Source organism: Myiozetetes cayanensis, unplaced genomic scaffold (assembly GCF_022539395.1).
Source record: "Myiozetetes cayanensis isolate MyiCay16 unplaced genomic scaffold, myiCay2020 scf16, whole genome shotgun sequence".
Classification (NCBI taxonomy): Eukaryota; Metazoa; Chordata; class Aves; order Passeriformes; family Tyrannidae; genus Myiozetetes; species Myiozetetes cayanensis.
The window spans coordinates 9640790-9666053 of NW_026087270.1; the positions used below are offsets into that span (position 1 = coordinate 9640790).

The 25264-nt window shown below is 43.0% G+C and overlaps 1 protein-coding gene and 1 non-coding gene across 2 annotated transcripts in view; both read right to left on the reverse strand.

Moving 5' to 3' along the window:
• Positions 1-1031: 1031 nt before the first annotated feature.
• Positions 1032-25264, reverse strand: part of AP1G1 (adaptor related protein complex 1 subunit gamma 1) — a 39511-nt gene continuing 15278 nt past the window's right edge. The window contains exons 4-23 of the mRNA XM_050311584.1: positions 24961-25102; positions 23646-23742; positions 22749-22825; positions 20468-20563; positions 19893-19973; positions 19549-19647; positions 19087-19142; positions 18125-18238; positions 15294-15434; positions 14930-14984; positions 13750-13872; positions 13328-13417; positions 12696-12823; positions 11990-12094; positions 9752-9893; positions 9082-9208; positions 8547-8642; positions 8139-8299; positions 7062-7160; positions 1032-4948 (exon numbers count right to left, since the gene is read on the reverse strand). Coding sequence (XP_050167541.1) covers positions 4847-4948; positions 7062-7160; positions 8139-8299; positions 8547-8642; positions 9082-9208; positions 9752-9893; positions 11990-12094; positions 12696-12823; positions 13328-13417; positions 13750-13872; positions 14930-14984; positions 15294-15434; positions 18125-18238; positions 19087-19142; positions 19549-19647; positions 19893-19973; positions 20468-20563; positions 22749-22825; positions 23646-23742; positions 24961-25102 — 2131 coding nt within the window. The 3' untranslated portion in view covers positions 1032-4846. The remainder of the gene's footprint in view (positions 4949-7061; positions 7161-8138; positions 8300-8546; positions 8643-9081; positions 9209-9751; positions 9894-11989; positions 12095-12695; positions 12824-13327; positions 13418-13749; positions 13873-14929; positions 14985-15293; positions 15435-18124; positions 18239-19086; positions 19143-19548; positions 19648-19892; positions 19974-20467; positions 20564-22748; positions 22826-23645; positions 23743-24960; positions 25103-25264) is intronic.
• LOC126638097 (small nucleolar RNA SNORD71) lies at positions 16977-17063 on the reverse strand. Its single transcript, XR_007628505.1, has one exon. It is a non-coding gene; the product is annotated as a small nucleolar RNA SNORD71 (small nucleolar RNA).

A 25264-nucleotide genomic window follows, 5' to 3' on the forward strand; every position in this document is an offset into this window, starting at 1 on the left:
GCGGTGGCGGCGGCGGCCCCGCCCCGGAAGCGCGCGGGGAGCGCGGCCCAGGCCCCGCCCCCGGGTGGCGGCGGCTCCGCCCGGGCCCCGCTGTCCCCTCTTGGGCCCCGCTGTCCCCTCCCGAGCCGGGGCCGGTGTCCCCTCTTGGGCCCCGCTGTCCCCGCGATCTTCCCCCGCGCCGCTCCCGGGAGCTGTGTCCGTGCCCTCCCAGCGGCGCCAAGTGCCTCGGGTGAAGTGCTCGCCGGCCGGCCGGGGAAGGGGCAAAGCTCACCTGAGCGCTGCAGACGCACCCGCCGCTGCCCGCCCTCCGCTTACCTCCAGCGTCTGTCACCAGCAGCTGCCACGGCTGGAGGAACGCAGCTCGACAGCCGAACATCGCCTTCCTCCTGGTGCCCTGCAGGTCCACCACATAAGCTCTGCCACTCTTAACTAGTGGCTGCTACTAATGATATAATTATCTACTAACGACATCATCATCGCGGTTCATTTCGGAAGAAGCTGATTAATGCTTTAGGGCAGCTACTGCTCATGCCCCAACAGCATCAAGCACAATAACAACAAAAGCCTCTCACCTTCCCCACAGTGCAATTATGTGCTAGAAAAGACCTGAAAAGTTAGCTAATGAAATGTGGCTATGACTAGAAAACACAAGGTAGACCCTCCCCGCAGACACAGATGCTGCAAGGGAATCATGATCAATGCCCACAGCACAGTGCAAAGACTGGGGAGAAACATTCCTTATGTTGAGATCCAGCACACTTTTCTAGCACCTGTACAAGCACTGCTGGTGGGAACTAACTGAAACACTCTCTCTTCAGGTGGTATTCTGAACTGCCCCAGCGTTTTGCAATTGTCCTCTCATTTTACTCTCCAAAATTTCCCGTAAAGTTTTTTAAATTCTGCCTTGTTTTGTTTTGGTTTGGGTTTTTTTGTTGTTTTTTTTTTTAAACATCATCTGAACTTGCTATGGCCAAACATCAAGAATCAAAACATCCTATCCCATTGTACTTGCAGAAAGCAACAAGGCACAGTTTTAAATCATTGAATATTGACTCATTTTATTAGTCACTTCATAATTTGTTTCAACCAAAAGACAATACACACAGCAGAAGTCTAATGCATCCCATGTAAATGTTTACATCCGTTAAGCTCCTCGCTCACCTACAACTCAGCATTTACTTAAATTTTTCACATCTCAAAAATAGGTCTCCAGAATTTCAAGTGCCACCAGGCTCCCTGCTCAAATGGCATGTTTTAACTTTAAATTTGGTTGGGTTTGTTGGGGGTTTGTATTTTCATGGGGGTTTTTGTTTGCTTATTTTTTTCTCTATACTGTCAAAGAGGTGGGATTGGGGCTCTATGCAAAATTTAAATTACAACATCAGGAAAGAAAAAGAAATATACAGGAATAGAGTGAAAGTTCAGAGGGAAGTAGTCCAGCAGCTCCTTCCCTCACAGCCTCCAAGTAGAAAACGAACACATAAAAGTGCACCAGCGTCGTTGCTGCCGCAGCTCACAGCTGGGACCAGCCTCAGGGAAGGCACTGGCACCTTTCCCAGCTGTTTCAGCATCTTCCAAGTTATAGATCCAAGGTACTGTAAAGGTGGCAGTCCCCTCACTGCTATTGCTTCAATAAGTTGTTCAAGGCCATATTTTGTCCCATCAAAACCTGGATAAAGTTGACTTTAGGACCTTCCCATGACTCCTCCCCCTTCAGGCTCATTATGGCCACTATTGTTTCTGTCATTTTTTGACTCAAAATACATTCACTTGGAAAAAAACCAGACATTCAATATCTCCCAGCTCCGAAGTCTCCCATGCAGGTTAGTAAGATTAGCCATGAAGTCTGTATCTTGCTGCCTTTATGTTCCCCTTACAGTGAAGCAAGTAAAACGTTGACCAGGCCTGTAAGAATTGTTGCATTCAGCTGGTGGGAAGAGGACTCAGTCTGGGAGTGCCTCAGACCTGTGAGTACTCTCCAGAGGGAAACCCCAGCAGCAGCACAGAGCTTGAGGAGCACGCAGGGGCCAAGGAGCAAGCAGCACTATCTGGGGTTGCAGGTACGGGAAGGTGGGAAGCCTGGCCTTCCTTCTGGCAGAACGTCAGCACCCATCCCTTAGCGAGGAGGGGAGAGAGCTCCAAGGACAAGTGGAATGTTTGGCTGCTACAAAAGAGTTCTTCATAGCCAAGGGATGGCTTCCTGCAAAACACATCTCAGGTACAGGTGCCGCCTCCTCCAGCCTCCGAGTGACAAAGTGCCCATTGCCCAAGCAGACACGGTGCAAGGGTGGCTGAAGGAGCCAAGAGCACAGAAGAAATTCATCCTACAAGCTTACCAGAGACCAACAGCAAAATCCAGCTGCTCTAGGGACAGAACACAAGCATGACAAGAGGGACAAGATACACTGTTCCCAACTCTGCTGCAACAAACTGGCCAGGTGAGAGATCATTTCCTTCTTCCTTCCCATCTAATCTCCCACACCAGTGCTCTTTCCCAGCAAAACCAAAGGCAGAGCGAGGTGTGCTGGCTTTCTGGACAAGTGACCACACACAGTTCTGTGAAGAGAACAGGATAGCTTATGAGAAGCTCAGGAACCAAGGCAAAGACTTTCCATTAGCTTTCTGTCTGGGATGCCCTCAGAGCTCACTGAAGTACGGACTTAACATGCTCAGTCTTCAACACCGAGTTTCAGCTAGTGGGGTAGTGAGTAGCCACAACCGCAGTGAAAGCAACAAAGCTAAATGCTCAGCACCAGAAATGTACCTTAATTCAGACATTTTCTGCAAGACTGCCTGTTTCATAATGCTTCTAGCATCTATGTCACCACTGATAGCCAAGGCACGACCCTACCACAACCCAAAGTTACTTTTAAGGAAATCATACATTATTCTTCTAGATTTTATAACCCCATGCTGATGCCAGTTGCAGTAGAATAAAGCTCTTTGCTAATCCAAAGGCCTTACTATTTAATCAGTAAGGTAGCAAAAATGCCCTCCAAGAGAAGACAAACTTACTCCACTACACATGACTGGCACTTATATCAATGACAGTCAGTCCTACCTTATATTTATTAATGCAGTTAAAACCAAAGCACACCAAACAACCCTTAGTGGCCTCCTGTTCCCAATTCAGTGGCAGAATAGGTCTTCAATTTTTCCAAAGTACACCGTGTACCACTCTTGCAATACTTTTGGCAAGGACTGGAGCTCAGTGTTAGCACTTCTGTGGAGACAAAAAGCTGTGTCTGAGTTTGCCATGAGAGCACTCAACGATCACTGTCTGGAAAGCCCTAGAACAGAACTGAAGCAGACGTGCCCTACCTTCAGCTTACCAGCATACTCCCAGATGAAGATCTACGATGCATCCTCCCCTCTTCCTCCCTGAAGAGCACTGAACATCTGAACAGTTTGTCACACTGCACTTTACGTCCTACACATGGCCTCAGAGACCGCCCAGAACTGCACCACCTCCCAGCAGTTCCACAGGAACATCCTGAACACAGCTTTCCGTGAGCTCACAGGGGCACTAGTGGGCCTCACCTCTTTGGATCCAAATACTCAAACAACTGGCTTCCGTTCAAAACACAGTAAAGTTACTTTCAGTCTGAACCTGAACTGGCACATTACTCTGAAAGGGGAGCAAGGAGCAAACTACAAGGATCAATTAAGTAACAAAATGGGAAAAGGTCTCTTTAAACCGCATGGTCTTTATTTCAGTGCCAATATTACAGATACAACACAAATATCCCAGTCAGAAGTAACTCAAATGGAACCCAGGGGGTCTACAACAGGCTCTGGAAATTAAACTGGGGAGAAGGTCTGGAATAACCAGGAAGAGCAACTTTGCAGCATAGTCTCTGATGAGTCTCCCAGCAGGAGCAGAGCCCTTGCCCAAAGACTGACCTACAAAATTGAATGTGTCTTTTCTACCCATAAACCACAACTAACAGGGTGAAAGACTTTGAAACCATCTGTGGTAGGAAACCAGCTGCTCCTTGGATCCCTACATCTCTCATCTCTCACTACACTTTCTGGGGAAGCTACAGAAGACTCTGTGAATCTGCATGGCTGTAGCTACTGATAGAAAGAAAGAAAGAAAAAAATTCAAGTGTAAGGTCTTCATTTCCAAGTACAGCACCAAAAGCAATTTTACCAGCTCTTGCCAGCACCTCTTTTCCTGCACTGTCCCAGGTTTGCAGATGAACTCCCAAGGCCTCACTTGCTCTTGGTATGCCATCACATAACTAAGAGGTGGGTGTATACAATAATGCACTGAGTAGGTCATAAGAAGCCTCCAGCCCCTTCAGACCTAGGGGATACAAGAAGAAAGAGGCAGGGCAGCCTGACATTCCCCAAGTCCCCATGTGAGTCCCAGATGAAAATGCCTGAAGGAATCCAGCTAGAAATGAATGACAACACGCCTTGCCCATCCCAGGGAAAAAAGACAGCAGAAAGAAGGGGCAACTGCTCACTTGCTGCAGAGAGAAGAAAGTTTCCCTGCTAGAAATTCCAGACTTCTCTTCCAACCAGGCTGTGTTTCTTTTTGGGGGGCCGGGGGAAGGCGAGGGAAGGGGAGAAGGGAATGTTGCTTCTGGCTGTGAATGCATGTGTGAGGGAGTGCACAGTAGCGTCCACAAGCCACCAGCCTCATCAGCGGAGGAGAGGAGATTAGTCTTAACAGATATGCTTCAAAGTCAGCAATCACTTCAGGAAAATTCCTCCTCATCAGCAGGTCTCATCTGTTCCCCATGCCCATGGTGCAGTTTGGGGGATTGCCAAGGATCACAACCTTCTTCCCAGAGTTCTTTTGATTGGGTGGGATGAGAATAAGAATGGTGCCAGAGCCTCACTGCCAAGACTGAGGGGGGAAGTTGTTGACTTCTGCTAGATCCTGCATTGCTGAGCCCTTGTGATTATACGTCAACTTGATCCGCATACGTAGTTGTTGCTACAAGAGAAGAGGGGGAAACAAACACACACACAAAACAAATTCAGGTCTTCCTTAAAGGTCAGCAACTCCCACAACATTCATTTCCCCTCCCTTACCCCACAAATACTCAACACAGACCTTTCCTGACTGCGAGAGCTTGCTGGAAGGATGTGCAGGGTGAGCTATGACACTGCAGATAAATGCTCAATCTGGTTGGACCTTGATTGGTCACTAGTTCTCAGATCAGGTACAAGCTCTTAGAAAAGCTATAGCACAGCTTCTACCCACATCTCTGCACTGGCCCTGCTCTTGCAAGCTCTGAAGCCCTTAAATACAAATTCCAGTTAACAATAGAAGAAAGCAGGAGGCAGATCCATACTCCACTGCTCTGCACACTTGGGCTTGCAGGGAAAGTTGGCATTTTCCAAATTGGCTGTCCACTCAACACAGTAGCCTGGAAACTTCAAGTACTGCACAGCTCAGCAGCACTGAGAAGGAAACAGCCTATGAAAGAATGGAAACAGTCTCCAAGCCTTCTGCTGGGAGTAAGTGATGGAATAGCTCAGAAGCTGCTTTACAGTGTCATTTGGGCTGTCACCCAGATACTAGGTGGCCCTTCAAAACAGCTAAAACACAGTAAGTTCCCTATTCTCCTCACTCTCAAAAAACCCTAAGAGGAAAAGCAAAAAGTCAACTATTTCTGTCTCTTTTCTCCATACCTACATGTAAATATGCAAAAGGGATAGCAGAGGGAAGAAAGGAGGACAAGGACTGCTCCAACCAGAATCAAGATAAAGAAGTTATGCTTTATCACTAATAGATCAACATCATCAGTGCCAGTTTTTTGTTTATGTGATGTTGTTTTGGAAAACTTGCCATCAGTTTCAATCCAGCATTTCATCCACTATTTTGCACCTCTGTACCCTGAAGTGTTGCTGGGAGCTGTGGTGTTCCAACAAGGAAACATGTCACTACCCAGCTGTATTTCACCTTAGGGGTTCCATCTGAGGAGGGTATATTGTGACTTCTGGCACATCACAGGAAAACTCCTAAATCCTCCAAAGTTCAGAAAATAACTTTCAAGGTGATCTTTGAAAGGTGCTCTATGGTACCACATAGAAAACTCTTACCAGATGTATACAAGACAGATTAATTAGTCTTGTGGCTTAATATAGGCAGAGGTGAGCAGACTACATGGAAGTAAGGGGAGATGCATGGAAACCACAAAAACTATGCACTAGAAGACTGCCATTCAGTGAAACCTTGGGCTGAAACTTGTGATTTTTTTCTCACTTGCATGTCAGTCTAGCAGCAACACTTTACATCTAGAGAAGTAAGTATTAATCTATGAAAAACTTCAGATGTTTTAAGTTCTTAGAGTCATTTAAGATCTTAAGGTTGTCCCTCAAAGGAGGAAACGTGATCTCAAATTTATTTTTCTTTCTGACGACATCTGAGTACTTGCAAAGCCTCTTAAGGAGGACATGTGGGACACATCCCTCCCCTCAAATCTGTTATATTCCAGTCTTGAAGCCTGTCTCTGAAGGCTACAAAATAGAATTATGATTACATCACACTTAAAGATTCTTTTAATCAACTGTTTAAAACTACACTCATCACACTAAAAACAAATTACACCACTTGAGAAAACGGACAATTTTGTTAAGAATAAGTATCAAGCTACTTTTTGTGTAGCAAACATTTCAAGTAATGTTGCTGCAGACAGGAAGAACAAATGTTGAATATCTTCATATAGTAAGATGTTCGCTTTCCAGACATCACTTTTACCACCCACATAAACATTAGGCTGAGGTCCTCTGGAAAGGCCACCAGAAAACTTAACCACTCCGATGTAAGACACAAAAGAATTCAAGATAGTAAAGCTGTGAATCTGTTTTAGTAGCATAACCAAATAGAAGGCCAAACCTGTGTCCAGAACCTCCTTTTTTTTTTTCCCAAACCTTTGTTTTTCATAACCTTTTCCTAAAGCTAACCAAAATGACCGTCATGAAAAACACATGAGTCACTACCATCACCCCTACCTCTCATCACAGATGCATCCCTAACTGACTGCCACTAAATGAACAATTCCAAGACAGTATCTTTAATAATTTTTCTTGGAGTCACTCACCTTCTGTGGATTCAGGACTTTAATGACCTGTGTGATGGTCCCCGAGTTAAATGCAGGGATGACACTGCTGCTGGGAGATAGGAGCTGCAGCTGGAATGTCTGAAGAAAGGCAAAGAGAAAATTTGATGCTTAATCAAGTAAGAACATAAAATGACTTGTCCGCACTGGGAGAAAGCAAGGAAAATCAGGAGTTCAGATCCTGGCCCTGAATAATGAGTTCTTCAATTGCCTATTTTCTTGTTCCCTAAGAACAACATATTTGCTGTCCCACCTGCTTTCTGTGCAAGTAAGATCCAGACAGCACAAATACTGGGAGGTGAGGGCTCATCGCAGCGGACCAAGATGAGCAGCGATCCTGTGTTTTAGTGTTGCACACAGAGGAACAGTTGCACATCTGTAACTTCAGGAGGCCCATTCTTTCCTAATTCCTTCCTATGGCAGGTATGAAACCAACCTGAATCCAAGGGAGGGGAATACTAATTCCCAGAAGTGAAACTCTCAGAAGTGAATGTATTTTCCCAAATTTGGAGAGCATTCCAGTCATATCCCGCTTCAACAGTTTGCCCTACTATAAACCTGTCTCACATATTTTGTGCTGCAGCTGAGTGCAAGGGAAGAATTCACTCCTTTAAATGAGGACTGCCACTAATCACCATATGATGACTCACTCAAATTTTATAAGCAGCTAATAATACCAAAAGAGTTTCTCTTTCATGTATTCATAGCTGCAAAGAACATGATATATTTCTTAGAAAATAAGATTAAAGGGAATGATTAGTGCCTCCAAAATGTTTTTTGACTCAACATTTTTTTGCATGTGGTTTAGCAGCTTTCCTAGAAAGTGACGATGTTAAACCACTATTTTGTCCAAGCAGATGTAGTCCAATCTGATAGGAACCTTGCATTTACAACATTTACTTTCAGACTAGAAAGAGACGACCAAACTGAGCACTAAGAGATCCTTTTAACATCAGCCTTGTTTACCTTGCAAGTTTCTGTCTACATGAAAAGCACCACTCAGGGAGTGTTTGCAGCTGACCCTTTACTTCTCACTAGAGTTGCCCTAAGTGGCTCTACCTTTGGTACTGCAGCTTGGAAAACAAAATCTGTCATATCCAGCTCTGTGCTGTTGGAGGCCTGTATCGTGATTACAGTGACACTGGGGTTTGTGTTCGACCTCTCAAAGGTGAAGTCAATCTTCAGTCCATTCTTGTTGTATGCAGTAATGGAGGGGATTCCTGTAGAAAACAAAAAAGCAGTAGACCTACAGAATCTGGAGATCATTCTCAACATAATAGTATGCATTTAATTATTTAATTTACCCCAGACATGAACTCCTCTGAAGATTAAACACAGTCCCTTCTACTCCAGTGTCTACGCCACATTTTCAAATCCCCTCCCCCCTTTTTTTTTTTACTACCCCTTGTTTTCTCTTCTAGTTGAGTGCTGGGGCACTTCAGGGCAAAGGATTTATATGTCCCTAACCTGCAGCAATATCATTGAAGAGAGGCTGTGATGTGAGTCCATCGAGCAGGAATGGAGGCTGTGCTATCTGGGGTGCAGGGGCAGATACTGGAGAACCTACAAAAAATGTTGAATGATTATTACTCGGCTGTGATGAAATGAAGAATAATTACTCCTTTACCAGAGGCTGTCCACCGCATGTTGTATTTCTTGAAGCTCTACAAAAAATTTGTGTTTTCATCCTCCCCTTCTCTGCTTTCAAGAACTGGCTCCTCTCAAGCTAGCAGGCATTCAAATGGAATTAATTCCTCACATCTCCCAGTCCTCTCTGGGAAAGGCTCACCGCATTCCCAGACTGAAGTGTGGAAATGCTCAAGTCTCACCACGTAATCACACGGAGTCAGTCTGGGACTTCGATCCCCAACTCCCACCTGTATGCTAATATGGATCTTGGTAAGAACAAGTGTGAAAACTAGGACTCAAAAGACAATGAAGAACTAGCTCCATCTCATTGCACTCCAGTGGTGAGAATGTGGATTTCTAACAGCCTGCTCACCTGTTAGGTTGAGGTCTCCCAGGAGGTCAAGGAGCTCCCCACCAGCAGAGGCTGGCTTGTTTGTAGGTGCAGTGGGGATTACAGGTGTTATGTCAGTTCCACCCAGTAAGTCCAATAAATCATTTGCCTAATGAGAAAGAGGATGTAATAGTTACATGTATTTAACTTTCTGCTACTTTCCATTCAAATGCAGTGGATTCTACTTGTTCTCATACTGAAGACCAACAGAGCTGCTGGCCAGTTAGAAGGGTTCTTAGTTTCACTGTGATCCCACACCCCACAAGAGATCTAGTTTCCATGCTTGTGGGATCACAGAGCTAGAGAAGAAGCTCTCATGCACATGGAGACAGGTTGGGGAATCACAGAACATCTTGAGTTGGAAGGGACCCACAAGGATCATCAAGTCTAACTCTTCAGTGAATGGCCCATATGGGGGCCATTAACCATAACCAACAGAGCTAATCCCACACTCTCCTGGGAGGCCCACGATGACCTGTTCGACACACCTGTTCTGGACACTACAGCCATCAGAGCAGAGCCATGATCTATCACCACCAGAACTAACAAAGAGGCAGAGAGGGGAAGTGAGATGGTCTCAGCTTACTGTTGGCAGTGCCTAGAGTGTGGTCTGACATGTAGGGGAAGCTCATCCCAAGTCACTTCCAGTTACCTGGGTGGCAGGCTGCAATCCAGAGGGTGGAGGTTTGGTTTCCAGTACTGCTGGCTCTGTCTCTCCGTTGGTCTGTACAATCTCAGTAGGGCCATTTGTGGTGACTTTCTCCATTACTGGCATTCTCTCAAGCAGTGCTGGCCTGAAAGAAGCTGACATAGTTACACTGTGCCATCTTCCTGGATCCCAATCCAAATACTTAGACATTTCAAGAGATGATTTACACAGGGCAACCTGCCTTTTCCTTTGAGCTCCAATGTAGGGGAACTATAAGATTGCATGACAGCTTGAGGTGGTCAGAAGCAATCCCTGGCATTCTGTGCCAGTGTAAATACATTAGTTAACATCTAAAAACCAAAGGAGACCTCCTGTCTTGGGTTTTCTCCCAGTACCTGAGAGTTTCCACGGTGGAGTTTGGATAACAAATTCAAGATACAAATTACATAAATGAGCAATGGTGGATTAGCTGCAGACCTGGGACACTTGACTGCTCCTGTCCCATATGCAGGTGAGTCAGAGTCAGCTCATCTGAATTATCTTTGCAGAAGGGTTAATCACTTAAAACAGTGGCAAAGTTGGAAAATCAATCACTGTGTTCTCATTTAGCCAAATTAAGTTTCCAAAGAGATGGAGGTTCAGCCCCTGAAAGTACCTTCCTGAAAGGATAGAGAGATTGAAGAAGAGGCGTGGGATCCCAAATCCTGACATAGGGAGAACTAGTCTGTAAATATAAGAAACCCCTTGTAGATCGAGCCACAAAGCGCTGCATGTAACAAGGGCAAGCCACACTGCCTAATACACATCTTTTGGGCTGAAAAGGTGCTCCAGTGCCAATAAACCCAACAACGGGCCACATTTTTGACCACGAACAGTCTTAATGGGCAGAAACTACTAAACATTGACCTTTACACTGTCATGAGCAGCAGAATACACTGTGTGGAAAAGTACAAACGCTGTCTTGTAGAAGTGAATGAAGTTCACATATATATGTCCCTGAAGTGCATCGCCTCCCAAAACCGGGAACAGCAAACACTGCCAGGCTGACCGTCAGGCACTGTCAGCTGCAACGGTCAACTCAGATCAAAAGGTCCTCATGCTGGATTTTTCTCAGCTCATTCATAAGGCTCCCTGGAAGCCCCAGGCACTTCACATGCTCTCGCTCCTTAACATGACTTTTCTAAGAACATCCCACAGGGGGAGAGAAAAGAGGAAGTCACAAGGATGTTGTATCCTACACACAGGAGTAGATGGTATCTATGGAAAAATGAGATTGTGAAGAGCCTTTCAAACAAGGTTTACAAGTCCCTCCAAACACAAGCAATATTTAGTCCAGTGGCACCCATTTTATCTCTCATCTAAATTCTAAAATGGATGCTTCTTCATCCAATGAATCTTATGGAAAGTTTTCAAGGGTGGATGAAGCTAATCCCCAGCACATCTCCTCCAATTTTATGATCCTCCCTGAACAGAACGAACTGTGGTGCTCCTATGTATAAACAATTAACTATTGCACATACCAGATTCATGACTATTCTGCAAAGAATTAACAGTTACTGAACAAATCAGAGCTTTAACTGCTTCATAGGAAAACAGTCACTTGTGCAAGTGAATGATAAAGTGTAAGGACATTACAAAAAGTGTAAGGAGGTTACAATGCTCACTAACCATAAAACAGGGATGCTGAGTGGTGCAGTGAAAATGCATGCCTTTCCATGCAGAAAATTTGAGATTTTAAACAGATACTACAAGAAGATATCGTAAATTAAAAAGATGTCCTGAAAAACTGAAAAGTACTGATAATTAGAAGAATTACTTCCAGTTCAGAGCACAGCTTAGGAGGACAGGTCAATGCATCTCTCCATGTTTATTCCAAAGGCATTTTAAAATCAGTTTGAACATAATGACTCTGGTAATGCTAGCACAGTAAAAGCTACCTGCAGGTATTAACTCACCTAGGAAATTTAAGAGTCAACACCTAGAAGTAAAAAAATCAGTCCAGCTCAGGCTCAAAGCAGGACAAATGTTTTGGCAGAGGAAGTCTTTGATCACAGAAAAATATCACAGGGTACATTAAGTCCTTAAAATACTCACTAAGCCCATAGATGGGGAAGGGATTCTAGTTCCCCTGCAAACCTACCAAAGTCACCAGACAAAGCTCTCACAGCACAGTGTCATCAATAGGAGATCAGCACGCATTACAGTGACCCTTTTCAAACACCAAAACTCATCAGTACTTACCTCATGTGATCATATTTCTTGAAAAGTGCATTATACTCCACGGCTCTCTGCTGCAGCTCCACATCGATGCTGCTGCCGTAGATGGAAACTACCTTCTTAATGCGACTGTCGGGGCAGGGGGAACAAACAAACACACCATGGAATTAGCAGAAGTGAGCGAGGGATTAGCATGTGCCATCCTGAAGATGCTACCTGGCCTCTGTTCAACACAAGTCCCCTGTAACTCATGTAACACAGCAGTCCCTGCAGTATCCACGCAACATCTGTACCTCAATTGTCCTCTCGCAACAGCATCAGCAAATGATTATTGGACCACCTTAAGGTACAGCATCAAAAAGCTCAACTACCCCTACCAAGAAGCCTCCAAGAGGAAACAAGGCTGTTTTTCTTTCCATCATCTGAAAAAGGAACTGGAAAGAACAGCCCACTGAAAGTAAGGACTTCTCTTTCCCATAAGGAGTTTTCAAGAAATGGCAACATGGATTAAGTCCCATACAGTAGAGGACATCCATAGAGAAAACAGTACAAACAGCAGACATCCTCCACCCAGTGAGCAAAGGAGCACTGTAAAAGCCAACAAATAACAGGATGACTCTTGTAACCCATGGAAGCAGAACATGTTCAAGGAGTACTCCTATTGAAGACAACTGACGCCAGGCATATTTGCAACAAAGCCCTGCGCAGTACACCACCAATGAGAACTCACTTGACAGTGCAGGTGAACCTTGTGGAAAGCTTCATGATGGCAGTGAGAGCATAGCCTCGTGTCACAGATGCAGACATATTAGATATCAGGACGCTTTCTAAAATATCAAGAACTTCATCCTCTGTTACCTGAAAAGGTACAGAGAGGTTAGGCTGAGACAGAGAGGAGCTTTGCAGCAAGCCTGCCAGAGCATACTGTAAAAACCTATCTCTTGCTTAATGGCCATGTCACACCTCCTCTGCTACTCTGAGCCTGTAGCGTTATGCTCAAAGCATGTGAGACAGATGCATCCAGGTGGAGATCTCATGGTAGAAATTTTAAAATACAGTTCCTGCTCCACACACTGAAGGGCAGGTTTGTCACCAAAATACACAGTTAAGACCCTGGCAGACTCCTTGCAAGGCAGGTTAGCACTAAAACCACACCATTCTGCCAACTGCAGCGGTACTCCACACAGCCAGTGTTTACACAGTCCATGCCTGCAGCAGGGGAAGGAGATTCCTGCCCAGAGTCCATCACCATCACAGACATTAATGCTAAGGAATTGTTGCAAGCTTTTCCCTCATATAGCCAGCACCAAGCAGCTCCAGCCTCAGCCATGGATACCACTGCTGTTCTTTCCCAAGCTATACCTGTATTGGTTCCTCCTCTTCACACTGACCGGACACCAGAAGATCGCCATACTCTCCTATGCACCAGGAGGCCACTTGCACCAAGGGCTGCTGTTGGAAGAAAAACCAGAGAAGTCTCAGCGATAAATGGATGCCTGTATGATAAATTAAGCCACCTTCATTTCCAAGAGCAAGCTTAGTCTTCCTCCCAGAGAAGGAAGTTCTCCACAGCAGAAAAAAGAGGAATGTTTGATTCAATCAAGAATTCTGAAAGAGAATTGAAGAATCTAAAAAGAGCATGAACTTATAGAAGGCATGCCTTCTCTGCAATCTGTCCCTTGGAGCCAGACAGAGTGGTGTTGGCTTACCTTGAGATGCTCAGTAAACATGCACATTTATTGCAGTACAACAAGGAAACTGAAGCTGGCTATGTCTGGTTTTACCTGAGAGTAATCTCCAAGGATGGCTTTGTAGAGTCTCTGCACAGTGTAGGCATGCATCTCCACACTATTAGTTATTAGCTGGATCAGATTGGGAACAGCATCATCACGAACATAACTTCCTGCCTGCAAGAACAATTGTTAGGTTTTACTATCCACCTTCTCAGTAACACCCAGCAGCTGCTGCTATCTTCCACAAAACCACCTGATGTGCATGGAAATAAAAATCAACCTTCTGATCTATGAACACTTCATGGTTGATTTTGAGCAGGCTCAGAGATGCAGAAGTACAGGAAAGCATATTTACCAATGAACAAAACTGTACCCAGAGAAATCCATATTATAGATAACCTCAAATTGCAAGAGGTTATAATATGTGGTTTCTCTAGCAGTCAAGAAAAAGAGTTACTTTATTGAATGAGGTCATCTGAGAGCAATTCTCACAGCCAACCTTCTAATGGAAATCGATTCTCAGCTCAGAGGAATCTACTTTTCTCTGTTTCTGGGTGGCAAAACAGCACACAAGCCAGACTCACTTCTTGATGAGCTTCTCAAATTTGAACACTAATACTAATAAATCTCTTCCCACTCCTTTGCCTGAGGGAACACACTGCCTTACCCAAGTTATCAAGATCTCTTTCCTCATTTGCCAAAACAATACTCCAGTTCCACCTCAGCTATGATGTTTATAAATAAATTAAAGTAGGTAAAGAGTAATAATTAAACACAAAGAAGAGGAAATGGAAGGTTATTGATAAAGTTTCATTAATAAGTTTTGATAAACTTGGAATAATTCCAAGAAACTGCTTCACTCCCTTTCTCTTTGCAAGCCATTTAAGGTTGTGCTCACTCTCCTCTGAAAACACTATATATTGCAATCAGACAACACAAGAGTTGTCCTAACTTAGAAGCTAACATGACTACTGCAGTAGAAACCCTCTGCTACACACTCTTATTCTTACGTGTTTCTGAAATCGCACATTTCCTCTAGAAAACCACTCAACCATATTTACTGAGTTTACATATTTCTGACTGGCTGCTTTAGGTCACTAGCATAAATACACTTCCTCTGTGTTTGTTATCTGCCAGCCTTTAAAGCCATCTCCAACTTGATGAAGAGTAACTTCCTAAAGAATTAAGAAAATTTTATGTAGTCACATACAGCAGAGGCAATTTCACTTACCGTTGTTAAGACTCTCATAATCGTGTCTATGTGCCAGCGCTTGGAAGGAGCATATCTGACAAAATTAAGAGAACAAGTTGGAGCAATAACCGCCAGCCTTCAACAGCCAGCAAGAAACCCATCATCATCAGAACATCACCCCTCATTTAATTTCCTGGTCCACTGCTTCCTGAGGGGGGACACCAACACTAGTGTATCCTGTTCCTCAGAGTGGGATACAACTGATAAACCACCCACAGATCAGCAAACAGAGAAGAACTGATCAACACATTCTTTCTTGGCGAGTGGGGAAGGAACAATATACAAGATGCTCACAATTCTGAGGATGCATCAAAAATTAATAGCAAGTAAAATGACTCCATACTTTTCAGCTGCAAGAAATATTCCAGATGCACAGTCTGCTTTGAACTCTGGCTCACAGGAATCTAGAAAATACAGCAACTCCTTCATCATTCCACGGACATTGTTCCCATTAACAAGAGCAAAACTCAGTTCCATTGCACGCCTAGGGCAAGAGACAGAAAACAATCAAATATCTTCACCTAGTGAAGGAAGGCAAAAACCCCACAAACCACAAGTCCAGCTACAAAAATGCAGTTACCTTTTAATTAAGAAGAGAGCATTATTTATTAATCCCATGGGAATAGCCTTTCACACTAAATATGCCAGTATTGTCCTGTTCATAGGCAGACAATAAACACCCACCCCCAAAAAACTAAGGGGGAGTGAGGGTGCAGAATGTTCTAGAAACATCTATCCACGTGTCCTTAAGGCTGGCAATACCTTTCAGCAACCAGAGCCCAACAGCATTAAACTCTGACTGTCCAAGTGTTTGTAATCACTTGCTGGTCACTTCTGACACACAAGTGCAACAACTAATCCACGTTATAACATGCTTTCTCCAGATTCAGGCATACAGAAGAGACCTGTTTCCAACTCTATGTATTAGAGATTCAAATACAATAGATATTTAAAGTATTAATTGATAGGCTTTACTGTATGCTCTCAGATAGTATACATAAGATTTCTAGAACCCAAAGCTATCCTGATGCTCCATTCATTCCTCCCTACAGACAGGCTGACACCACAGTTAGTCAGAGTACCAGCTCCCTGCTGTTCCTTCTGGGGCACATCCAGAGCTCAGAGGCTATTCCTTGGCCTTTCTACTTGAAGCTTCTGTAGTTGATTCCAGCACAGGTCTCTAGTTCTTCTGACATTTTTTGGATGAAGACTACTACCTTCAAATGTGATTCATTTCTGCACAACTTTGTAATAGTTATATTAAAATGCATTAAAGCAAGCTCACTAAACAACCCTGACTGATCTTTAAAATGGTATTGGACACAAGTTATTTGTTCTCAAGAATCTGAGAACATCTAGACAGCATTGCTTCTTAACATCTTCCTAATTATTATTATTGTAATAAGGATTTCTACAGAATGGTGAATTGTAAAAAATGTGTTACTTTGCCTTTTACCCAACTAATACCCAGGGACTGAGAAAACACAGAGGTGTTCAGACTTAGGGTGAAAATACTTAATTAAATTGTTACCTTTTAACATTTAAATCTGGCCTAGTTAATGACCTAGACCATTATTAGAATTATTTCCATTCCTCCAACTAGTTCCCAGCTCCTTGCACTGACCATACTGGGTTACATATTTATGTTTAAATTTTCAGTCACATTATAGCAGGTATAGCAAGACTGCAGGTGCACAGGAGTACATTGTAATCTTAATACCAGCCATTTACCTCAGCATGTATTTCTTACCTTCAGTCATAGTACATGTTTCATTTCTGTCATGGAGCTCTTAATCATGTAGTTTGATCATATTAAGCAGACAAAAAGACCTGAATTAAATGGCAAAGCCATTCTGAATTATACTAGATGGACTAAAGACACACTGCAACAGTTACATGATGAGAAGAGGCCATGCTTCAGACAACCAAAACCAGGTATCATGTCTTTCCCTCAAGTCCCAGCCCTTGAAACTTGCTACCTGGGGACTCTGACACACATCCAGTCAATATATTGCTTCAATGAAGAAGTGCATTGTCAGCAGCACAAGTGTCAGCATGGCAACATCGTGCTCTGCTGATGGATCACTCAAAGGCTTCATCCTCCAACAGCACTCAGACATGAAGCTCAGTTATGTTTTCCTAGCAGGCACCAATAAAAGGGTTTCGTTGCCATCTATCCAAAACTTTATTGGGCCTTTGCTGTTCCACAGCCTAGCCCTGTGCTGAGTCTAGCACCAAAAAGCAACAGCAGCCTGACTTGCTTAGTATTTAAGATACAAATTTGTGTTTTGGGATAGATTGCAACTGTAAAAATAGCTTACATGACACTCATTACATAACAGTTTAAAGTAAGTCTCAGAAGCAAGACAAATCCACTTTGTTCCCTATTCTTTACATATTAGACTGAGCAGTGCTTCTAAAAAATTTAGATCTCATTCAAAGATGGACATAAATTTGAAGAATGCCTATAAGAACAAGGTTTGGTGCTGTGATCACTGCCTTGGGGAGCCTATTCCAGTGCCCAACCACCCACTGAGTGAAGAAATAGAGGAAGAAGCTAAGACTGAGCATATGACAAAAAGTATTTCTGTAGTGAGAAGTAAGATTGTAAGCTTTCCCACTGCCCAGAGAAGCAGTTACATACCACTACTTAAATGACAAATGAACACCAAGAACAATAAAAGGCAATTGTAAGCAGTTTGTAAGCAAATTGTTTGAACAATCAAGTTTAGTCTCAATTCTACCACTGCCTAATCCATTTAATCTAGAATACATTATCTGGATGATTTAACACTGTTTCATGACAACATGGCACTGCCTGTTCACCTGGGAGAGAAAAACATAGTGGAACACGTCAGAGTAGATTTGATCAGGATCATACTGTACAGAGGCTTTCCATCTCACTGAGAGCACACAAATCTGATCTCCAATGAGATTCCATTTTGGAAAAATTCAGGCAAATAGAAAAAAATTTTTTCCCATGAAATGTAACAGCAACTTTCCAAAGAAGGTGGCTGCACATCTTCATTACCTTTTTTGAATTACAAACCATACTATATATTCATACTGGTCTCATTAACGGTTCCCCAGGATTATCATCATTTTCCACTATGCCCTGCTCACCTTCCATACGCTGTCAACCTTGAGAGTCTATTTCACTGAGACTTCAATTACCTTTTAATGGAGACATCCAGATCCTTCAGGCAGTCCACAATGGTGCTTCTGTGCCTCTGGACTGCATTATGGTCTGTCTGCACCGTTTTCAACAACGACGTCAGAGCTACATATCTGCGATAAGGACACACGGTCATCAGTAGCTGACAGCAGCCATTTAATTTCTGTGCACAGACACTGCCCCCCTTCCCCCCAACTCGGTCTTATTTTCCAACAGAACAGGATTCTCTTGTACTCAGTAACAAATGGAAATCCTCCAGGGGACTGCCTGGCCTGTCTTCACAGGTGAGTTACCTGACTAAGCTGTAATGTGCCTAACAACACCCCACTGCCCAGACAAGCTCCTGCCCCAGTTCCTGGGCTCACATCAGCTGTCCAGTCTTCACAAAGACTTTGAAAAATAGGGCAATTAAAGATTAGACCTCCATGGATCTTATACTCAAACTAGCAAGAGTCAGAGTTCCCACAGCCAAAGTCTGCGACCCATACCATGATTTGCCATATCCAACTGCCTATAGAGATGGGACTCAGTTCTAGCAGTTACAGCACTTCCATGTCCAGATTATTAGTGACCAAAGCACAACCAAACTCCCTCGTTGCCACCACCCAATCAGAAAAATCAGTCTTTGCCTAATTTGTCAGATCTCCAATGCTGTCTCTGATTTGAATTGCACCACAGAGCACCTGGGACAACGCAGGGGATCCACACTTATTAAAAATCACACTTTAAGAATTAGATCATACACCCAGGCTTATCAACTAAGAAGGGTAGGGCCACAGTTAAGATTTGTATGAAGAAAAGAACACATCAAGAAAGCAGCAAGCTCGACAGCCACATTAATTCCAACAGCAGTGATCCCAACACAGTCTCCTGGAAAGCTCCACCTCAGCATCATCTTTATGTAATTGCTGCTCATGCATTTTAAACTGGATGTTGTCAAAACACGGTTTGTACAACTTACCTAATATTTTTGTCGTTGTTTAATAAGAAACGGCCTAGGATGTTAATGGCTAAGACCTGCAGAAAGAGTTAGGGAAGGTCAGTGATCTTCTAAAAAGGCTGCTGGTCATCTTCATTGTTCCACAATGATTTTAAAGGCAATCTGTCAAAACTACCATTGTGGTTCTTAGCCAAGAAGAACTCCAGGAGCTGCTTAAGCAGATGAAAAGCTAATGAAACACACAGCACAGGCTCTCACCTGCACTCAAGGAAACACAGTCTACAGGAAGTTTTGCTTTTTAATTTTTGTTATTAAAAACCCCCAAAACAAAAACAAGCACCACTTTCTGAAAAGGTTACAGTCTTATCTAGAGTCAGCTGCATAGCTGTGTTTGGGTGAAACAACCTTTCTTCATGCCCTCCAAACAAATTACTCTAATACAATCCTAGGAAAGAACCAAAAGCCATAGCAAAGGTAACTTACTCTCAGGCCACTCTCAGATTTTATGTCCATAATAGTCAGCACAGTTTCATATAGAATGGCATTTCCCACATTTTTACTTGTTTCTGTGTTAGTGGCAACCTGAAGAAAGGAAACAAAATAAGCAACTCCAACACACGCAAAACAGATCCCCTTTGTGCTGCTGTGCAGAACAAGCAGTACAAGTAACTAATCCTAGCAAACAGCATCACACTTGTGAACATGCATCTCTTTCAGCAAAATTCTACCCAGCATGACAAGCAGCTATATCCTCCCCAGTGCTACTGAATCCAAATTATTAAAAAAACATGAGAGTTTAAACTGCTCATCAACCTTTCAGACCTCACCTGTGCAAGTATATCATTCATTGCTTCACTAGAATCATCATCATTTCTCCCTAAAATTCTTAGTAACCGCAGGATTCGTACCTATTTGACAAAATAAAGGAAAGGAAAGCTCATTGGATGGCAGTGTTTGACACGGGGTCATGAAACACCCAGTACACTTCCCGAGGAGTGGCAGAGAAGCAAAACAGTCTGCTGATTTCCATTCTTAAGCAAAATGCTTATCCTGAGTACGACCTTTATCAATAAGAACATGCTTATGCTGAGCTCATTTTCGTCCCACTAGCCAGAAGTGTTCAGAGCCCCCTCACTACCAGGCACAGCCTTGCAAGACCAATACATGCTGCTGCTTCTCTCTTTTGTCACATGACGTGGGTGGGGTAAGGCCCTACAGCTGCTGGTTAAACTAAGGCAGGTGTCTTTCACTAGGGCAGATGAAGAACATTTTCACAAACAGCTCTAATGAAGACACAAAATCTTAAAATCAACACAGCTGCCCTGAGATAGTCACCTCATCACACCTAAGGCTCAAAACACTAGAACTATAGCTATCAGTCACTGTTTGAATGAGTTCTTACCTGCAAAAAGGGGTCACTGATCCCAGACACATCATGCTCTGGTGAATATCCAGACATGATAAGGTTCTTCAGAATACGAACTAATTGGGGAACAAGCTGTGAAGAAGAGAGTTGCCCTATTAGTGTGTTGTTCTTTCCCCAACCCCAGCTTTGAAGCACAGGTCCAAGAGCAAATCTTGTATTTGAAAGCAAGTCAGTCTGAGTTCTTCCACAAAGTTCAACCTGCACAGCTAGAGCTGCCTGGCTAGGGCACAACTTGATGCTGTATGAATACTTACAGCCTGGCTAGGCAACAACTAGAAACAGTTAAACTGGGAACTGGAGCACCACATTATATCTTTAAAGTACTAAATCTACATTTGTGGTACAGTGCAAGAAGAAAACCAGCCAAGATTCCCCATTGTCTCTTTTTGTTCCTACCTTTGCTCTTCAGGAGTTACATACTACTCTGAAAACATGCATTTAACTAAACACACAAACAAAGGCAAACCTGAATTTCCTATTTCTGCCTTAAAGAGGAAACCAAAAGGTGCTGCAACATCTTCCCTCAAGACAGAGTAAAAGACAAGTGGAACATTTCTAGAACCCTGATTAACATTTTCTTTGCCTTCCAACATGCAAAAGTTATCAGGACTGAGGACAAACAGAAAGAAACATTACAGCCATGGAGATCAGTTGAGGGCTGCCCCCCTATCTTCTGGAGTACAAATTACACCCATGAAGAATATCAGCACTGCAGATGGACTTGCAGCTCTTTTCAGCACAGTAAGGCTTTACAGACTCTTACAGGCAACTAAATAACTGTCTGTCCTGCTCCCTTCTGGGAATCACTCAAAGTTGCCCCATGATTCAGGCAAAACACAAAGCCAAGTTTGTCAAAAGCAGAAAGCCGAGGGCTACAGCTTGTACAGACAAAAAAAAAATCCCTTAAGTATTCCTCATATGAAAGAGAGCTTCATGAAAACAGACTGATGTTTGGAGAAGGCCACAACTCAGATTCAGGGCTGTCATGGGTCTAGAGGTTTAGGTGACAAGATCAGCATAGAAAGAGCATTAGACAAGTACAGCTGATCTAAGCATGCAGCATCAATCACAAACGTGTCGTTAAGAGGCACTGCCTCACAAGGGACAAACATCTACAGATTCAAGGTAAACATGAACCATCTAAAAAATTTAACTCTTACCTTTTCATTCTAACTCAGCAGGATTCCAAACAGACAAAAGGGACAAAACAGACAAAGCAAGCATTAGGGACAGGTCAATGTTACACCATTCACAGCATAAACAAGTACAAAAAATAGCTAGAAACAATGTAGCTAGTAACTACATTTTGTGGACTCAGCTCTTCCTCCTTTTCCCACATCTATCATCTTAACTGAGCATTAGTAGCAGGGATGGTACCTGCAAAATGAACTTCATCCGAGTTTCATTCCTGCTTTGACATATCAATCAAGGCAAGGGAAAATACATCAAAGGATGCACAGTTTGAAATTCCTAATGATATAGACAAGCCAAGAAGAACAGTAAACCGGACATGCAAATAAACAAACACCTTTAAGACTTTTCAGAGGAGCAAACAGCCAGTTCTGTTCTACCAGCTTTGTTCCGTTTCTCCTTTGACCAAGAAGTCAAAATGACAATCAAGGCAATTTTCAGATGCCCTTCTATTGATAGTCTTTCACATGCCAATAATACTCTCTCCAAATTACAGCAAAAAGCATAAGGAAGCCAGGAGGATGGTGAGAAGCAAACATTCCTAACCAGAGGAGGAAGAGTGACACTGACTCTCAAAGCCTTAAGTTAAAATGGAAAACGATGTAGCACAGCATGAACCAGGCATGAGGTATCTATCGAACTCCCATGGGTATTTTTGACCTGAGTTTATACAACTGTGTGGCTGTGGTTAAGGCATTCAGGTATTGGCATAAGTTTTGGTTTTTCATCTTTGACTCTTTATGTTTGTTACATTTGTGACTACAATGTCACTATGCAATTAGATACAAAGAGTGGAAAAGACCTTAAGGGACCATCAAAGGCAACACTTCAAATCTAACTTCAGGATGTTCTATACTGCACAATCTTAAGACTGATGTTCTGTAATTTACCCACTTACTGAATGCAATTAGGCCTAGACACACACAAGATTCACACATTTAATAATTTTTTAAAAAAATTTAGATAACAAGTATCAGTATCATTAAATTCTACACCCAAAGAGTTGTAAGGATTTTATTAAAAGGCCATGAATATTAATTCTGCAACATTACCAGTTCACACTTACCTTTCTAAAGTGTGCAAGCATGTCTGGGCTTCTCTCACACATCTCTGTGAGAAGGACAACTGATGTGTAAAGAACACCTAAACACGTGGTAGGGAAAAGGAAAATGTATCTACATTTAACATCATTTCGTTGCCTCCAGACACATGACAAAGATCATAAGAAAACAAAAGGAAATCATTAACAAAATACTACTCTTGAATTCAGCATCTACCACTAAAGATATTTGTGACTGCAGCTGTGCCCAAGGGGAGGCAGAGAGCAATGTGGTCATGTCTTAGATCTGTAACAAAAGGCTAAAGGAGGAGAGAAATTGGTCTGCAGAAATTTGCTACATGACCCTTAAGGACTCTTCTAAATCCAACCACTCTACAATTCTATACAAACAAAAGACTCTGGAAGGACAATATGTGTTAATGGCATTGTGGATGTTGGGTTCCTCACACTTCCTGAGTTTCTCTTCTGATTTAGGTAGCCTAGCTGACCTTATGTGACCTGGATTGGGCATTCCTCAGACAGTCTCAGAACTCCATCTAGAGAAAGACTACACAAAAAAGAACCCAAAACCACCAAACCTAAAAAGTGCACTTTAGAGTAACTTTAGGCAGTGTATTGGATAAAAATCACAAACTTTCCCAATTCACCCATTACTCTGAAGTCTATCAATACACAGTGACAGAGTTCTTTTTGTCAACTCTGCCACATAAAAGTCTTACTGACTAGCAGAGTCCTACACATCCCTTCCTTCTGAAAGATATTTGCTTTCACTGCATAGAAAGGGGAAGAAACAAATCATACAAATACACCTCAAAAGTTCCCTCCAAACTAAAGGCTTAGGTAGCAAGGACACCATCCTGTAGAGAATGGTCTAGCCTTCCTAAACACTGTCTCAGCTATTACCATGGTTCTTCTCATTCAGCAAGTTTTTGGTGGCTGGCAGGAACATCTCCATGAGTTCAGGCACCTTTCTGATGACATGAACAGCACACAGGGCTGCCTGGATAGGAAAAACACCTCAGTTAGTACACACTGCATTGACAACAATACCGTTCTGAGAACGTCTGCCATAGTGGGAACTATCACAGATTTCACGATACACAAAGGCCTGGAAAGTTTATGGCACATTTTTTCACTAAACAGCATCACGGAAGAGAGTTCAATAAAACTGCCATGAATTGGGGTGTGGCAGCACTGAACTACAAACTAATACTCCCACTAGCAGATGGTTCACTTTTACATTATTCACATCAGAAGTTCTACTATCTGCAAAGCAACTCTGCCTTTAACAGGGCTACTTCAGCCTTGTCTTCCTGTTGCTAGGGAGGAGGTCAGTTTAATTATTTGCTTCCAATGCCTTATGTCAAATTATGGCTCATTTACTTTCCCTTGAATATCATCTCCTTCCCACAAAATAACTTCCTCCTGCAGGTGATGGGTGCTACAAGAAACAAAATATACTTTCAGGACCAGCCTATTTTTTCTAAGATGCAGAAGCAACAGGAAAAACTATTCTTTGCAGCTGCTTCAGAATTGTACTAAAGGCCTCTTCCCAGAATACAGCAATACCTCTTAGCTTTGCTTTCTCTCCAATCTCTCTTAGATCCAGCACTAGACAAAGGAGTAACAATGGACCTCTTCCTAAATCTTACAGCTCCACGCTCCTCACAAGATTTATCAGTAAATAAATCTAGAAGGAGGGTGATCACCCTCTGCAGATGTTACGGCACACTTACTGCAGAAACAAGAAAATTTGTGTTTTCCCATTTCAAGACCTTAACCTTTCTAGCTCTCTTACTACTTTCACCATCATCAACACAAGATATCAAATAGGAATAGGTCCAAATCTTCAGATACCAGTCTGCACTGCTAATAATTAAAGTCTCTCAGGACTTATCTGACAAGAAATAAAACTGATGACCGTGAGTTTGAGGCTAATGTCTGTGGAGTGTCAGGTATTCACATTACCATCAATAACCTTAGGATAGAGAGTACAAAAATACAAACAACTGCCTCACCCATTGAAGGCCTGTCTTTTAGAGGCTTACACACATTCCTGCTATCGACAGACAGGGAGTTTTGAGCTCTGTCTCGCACAATGGCAAAATATTCAGCCAGTGTCATCCCAGTCATTTAGTATGCCAGATATTAGCAGGGTATTCAATCAATCTTGCCTTTTAATCCACATAACAAAGTATTCAAAAGTTTCCTGAAGTACCTTCTTCCTAAGATAAGAGTTGGAAGTTTTGAGGAGCTTTTCCACCTCTCCTGCAAGGTCTCTGCACATTTCTGAGGAGCCCATGCAGCCAAGAGTACAGAGTGCCAGCCCCTGCACATACTGCGTGCTGTGATTAAGGTCACTGTAAAGGAGAACAAAAAAAGTCAATCTGCATGCACACAGAGAAACTGAACACACAAAAAAAGGCATCTATAGCTACAGTCATCTAACCAGCTGCACACATGGGCCAAAAGAACTTTCCAGATTCTCAGCTATGTGGGAGCACAATTTGGGAACAACAGCA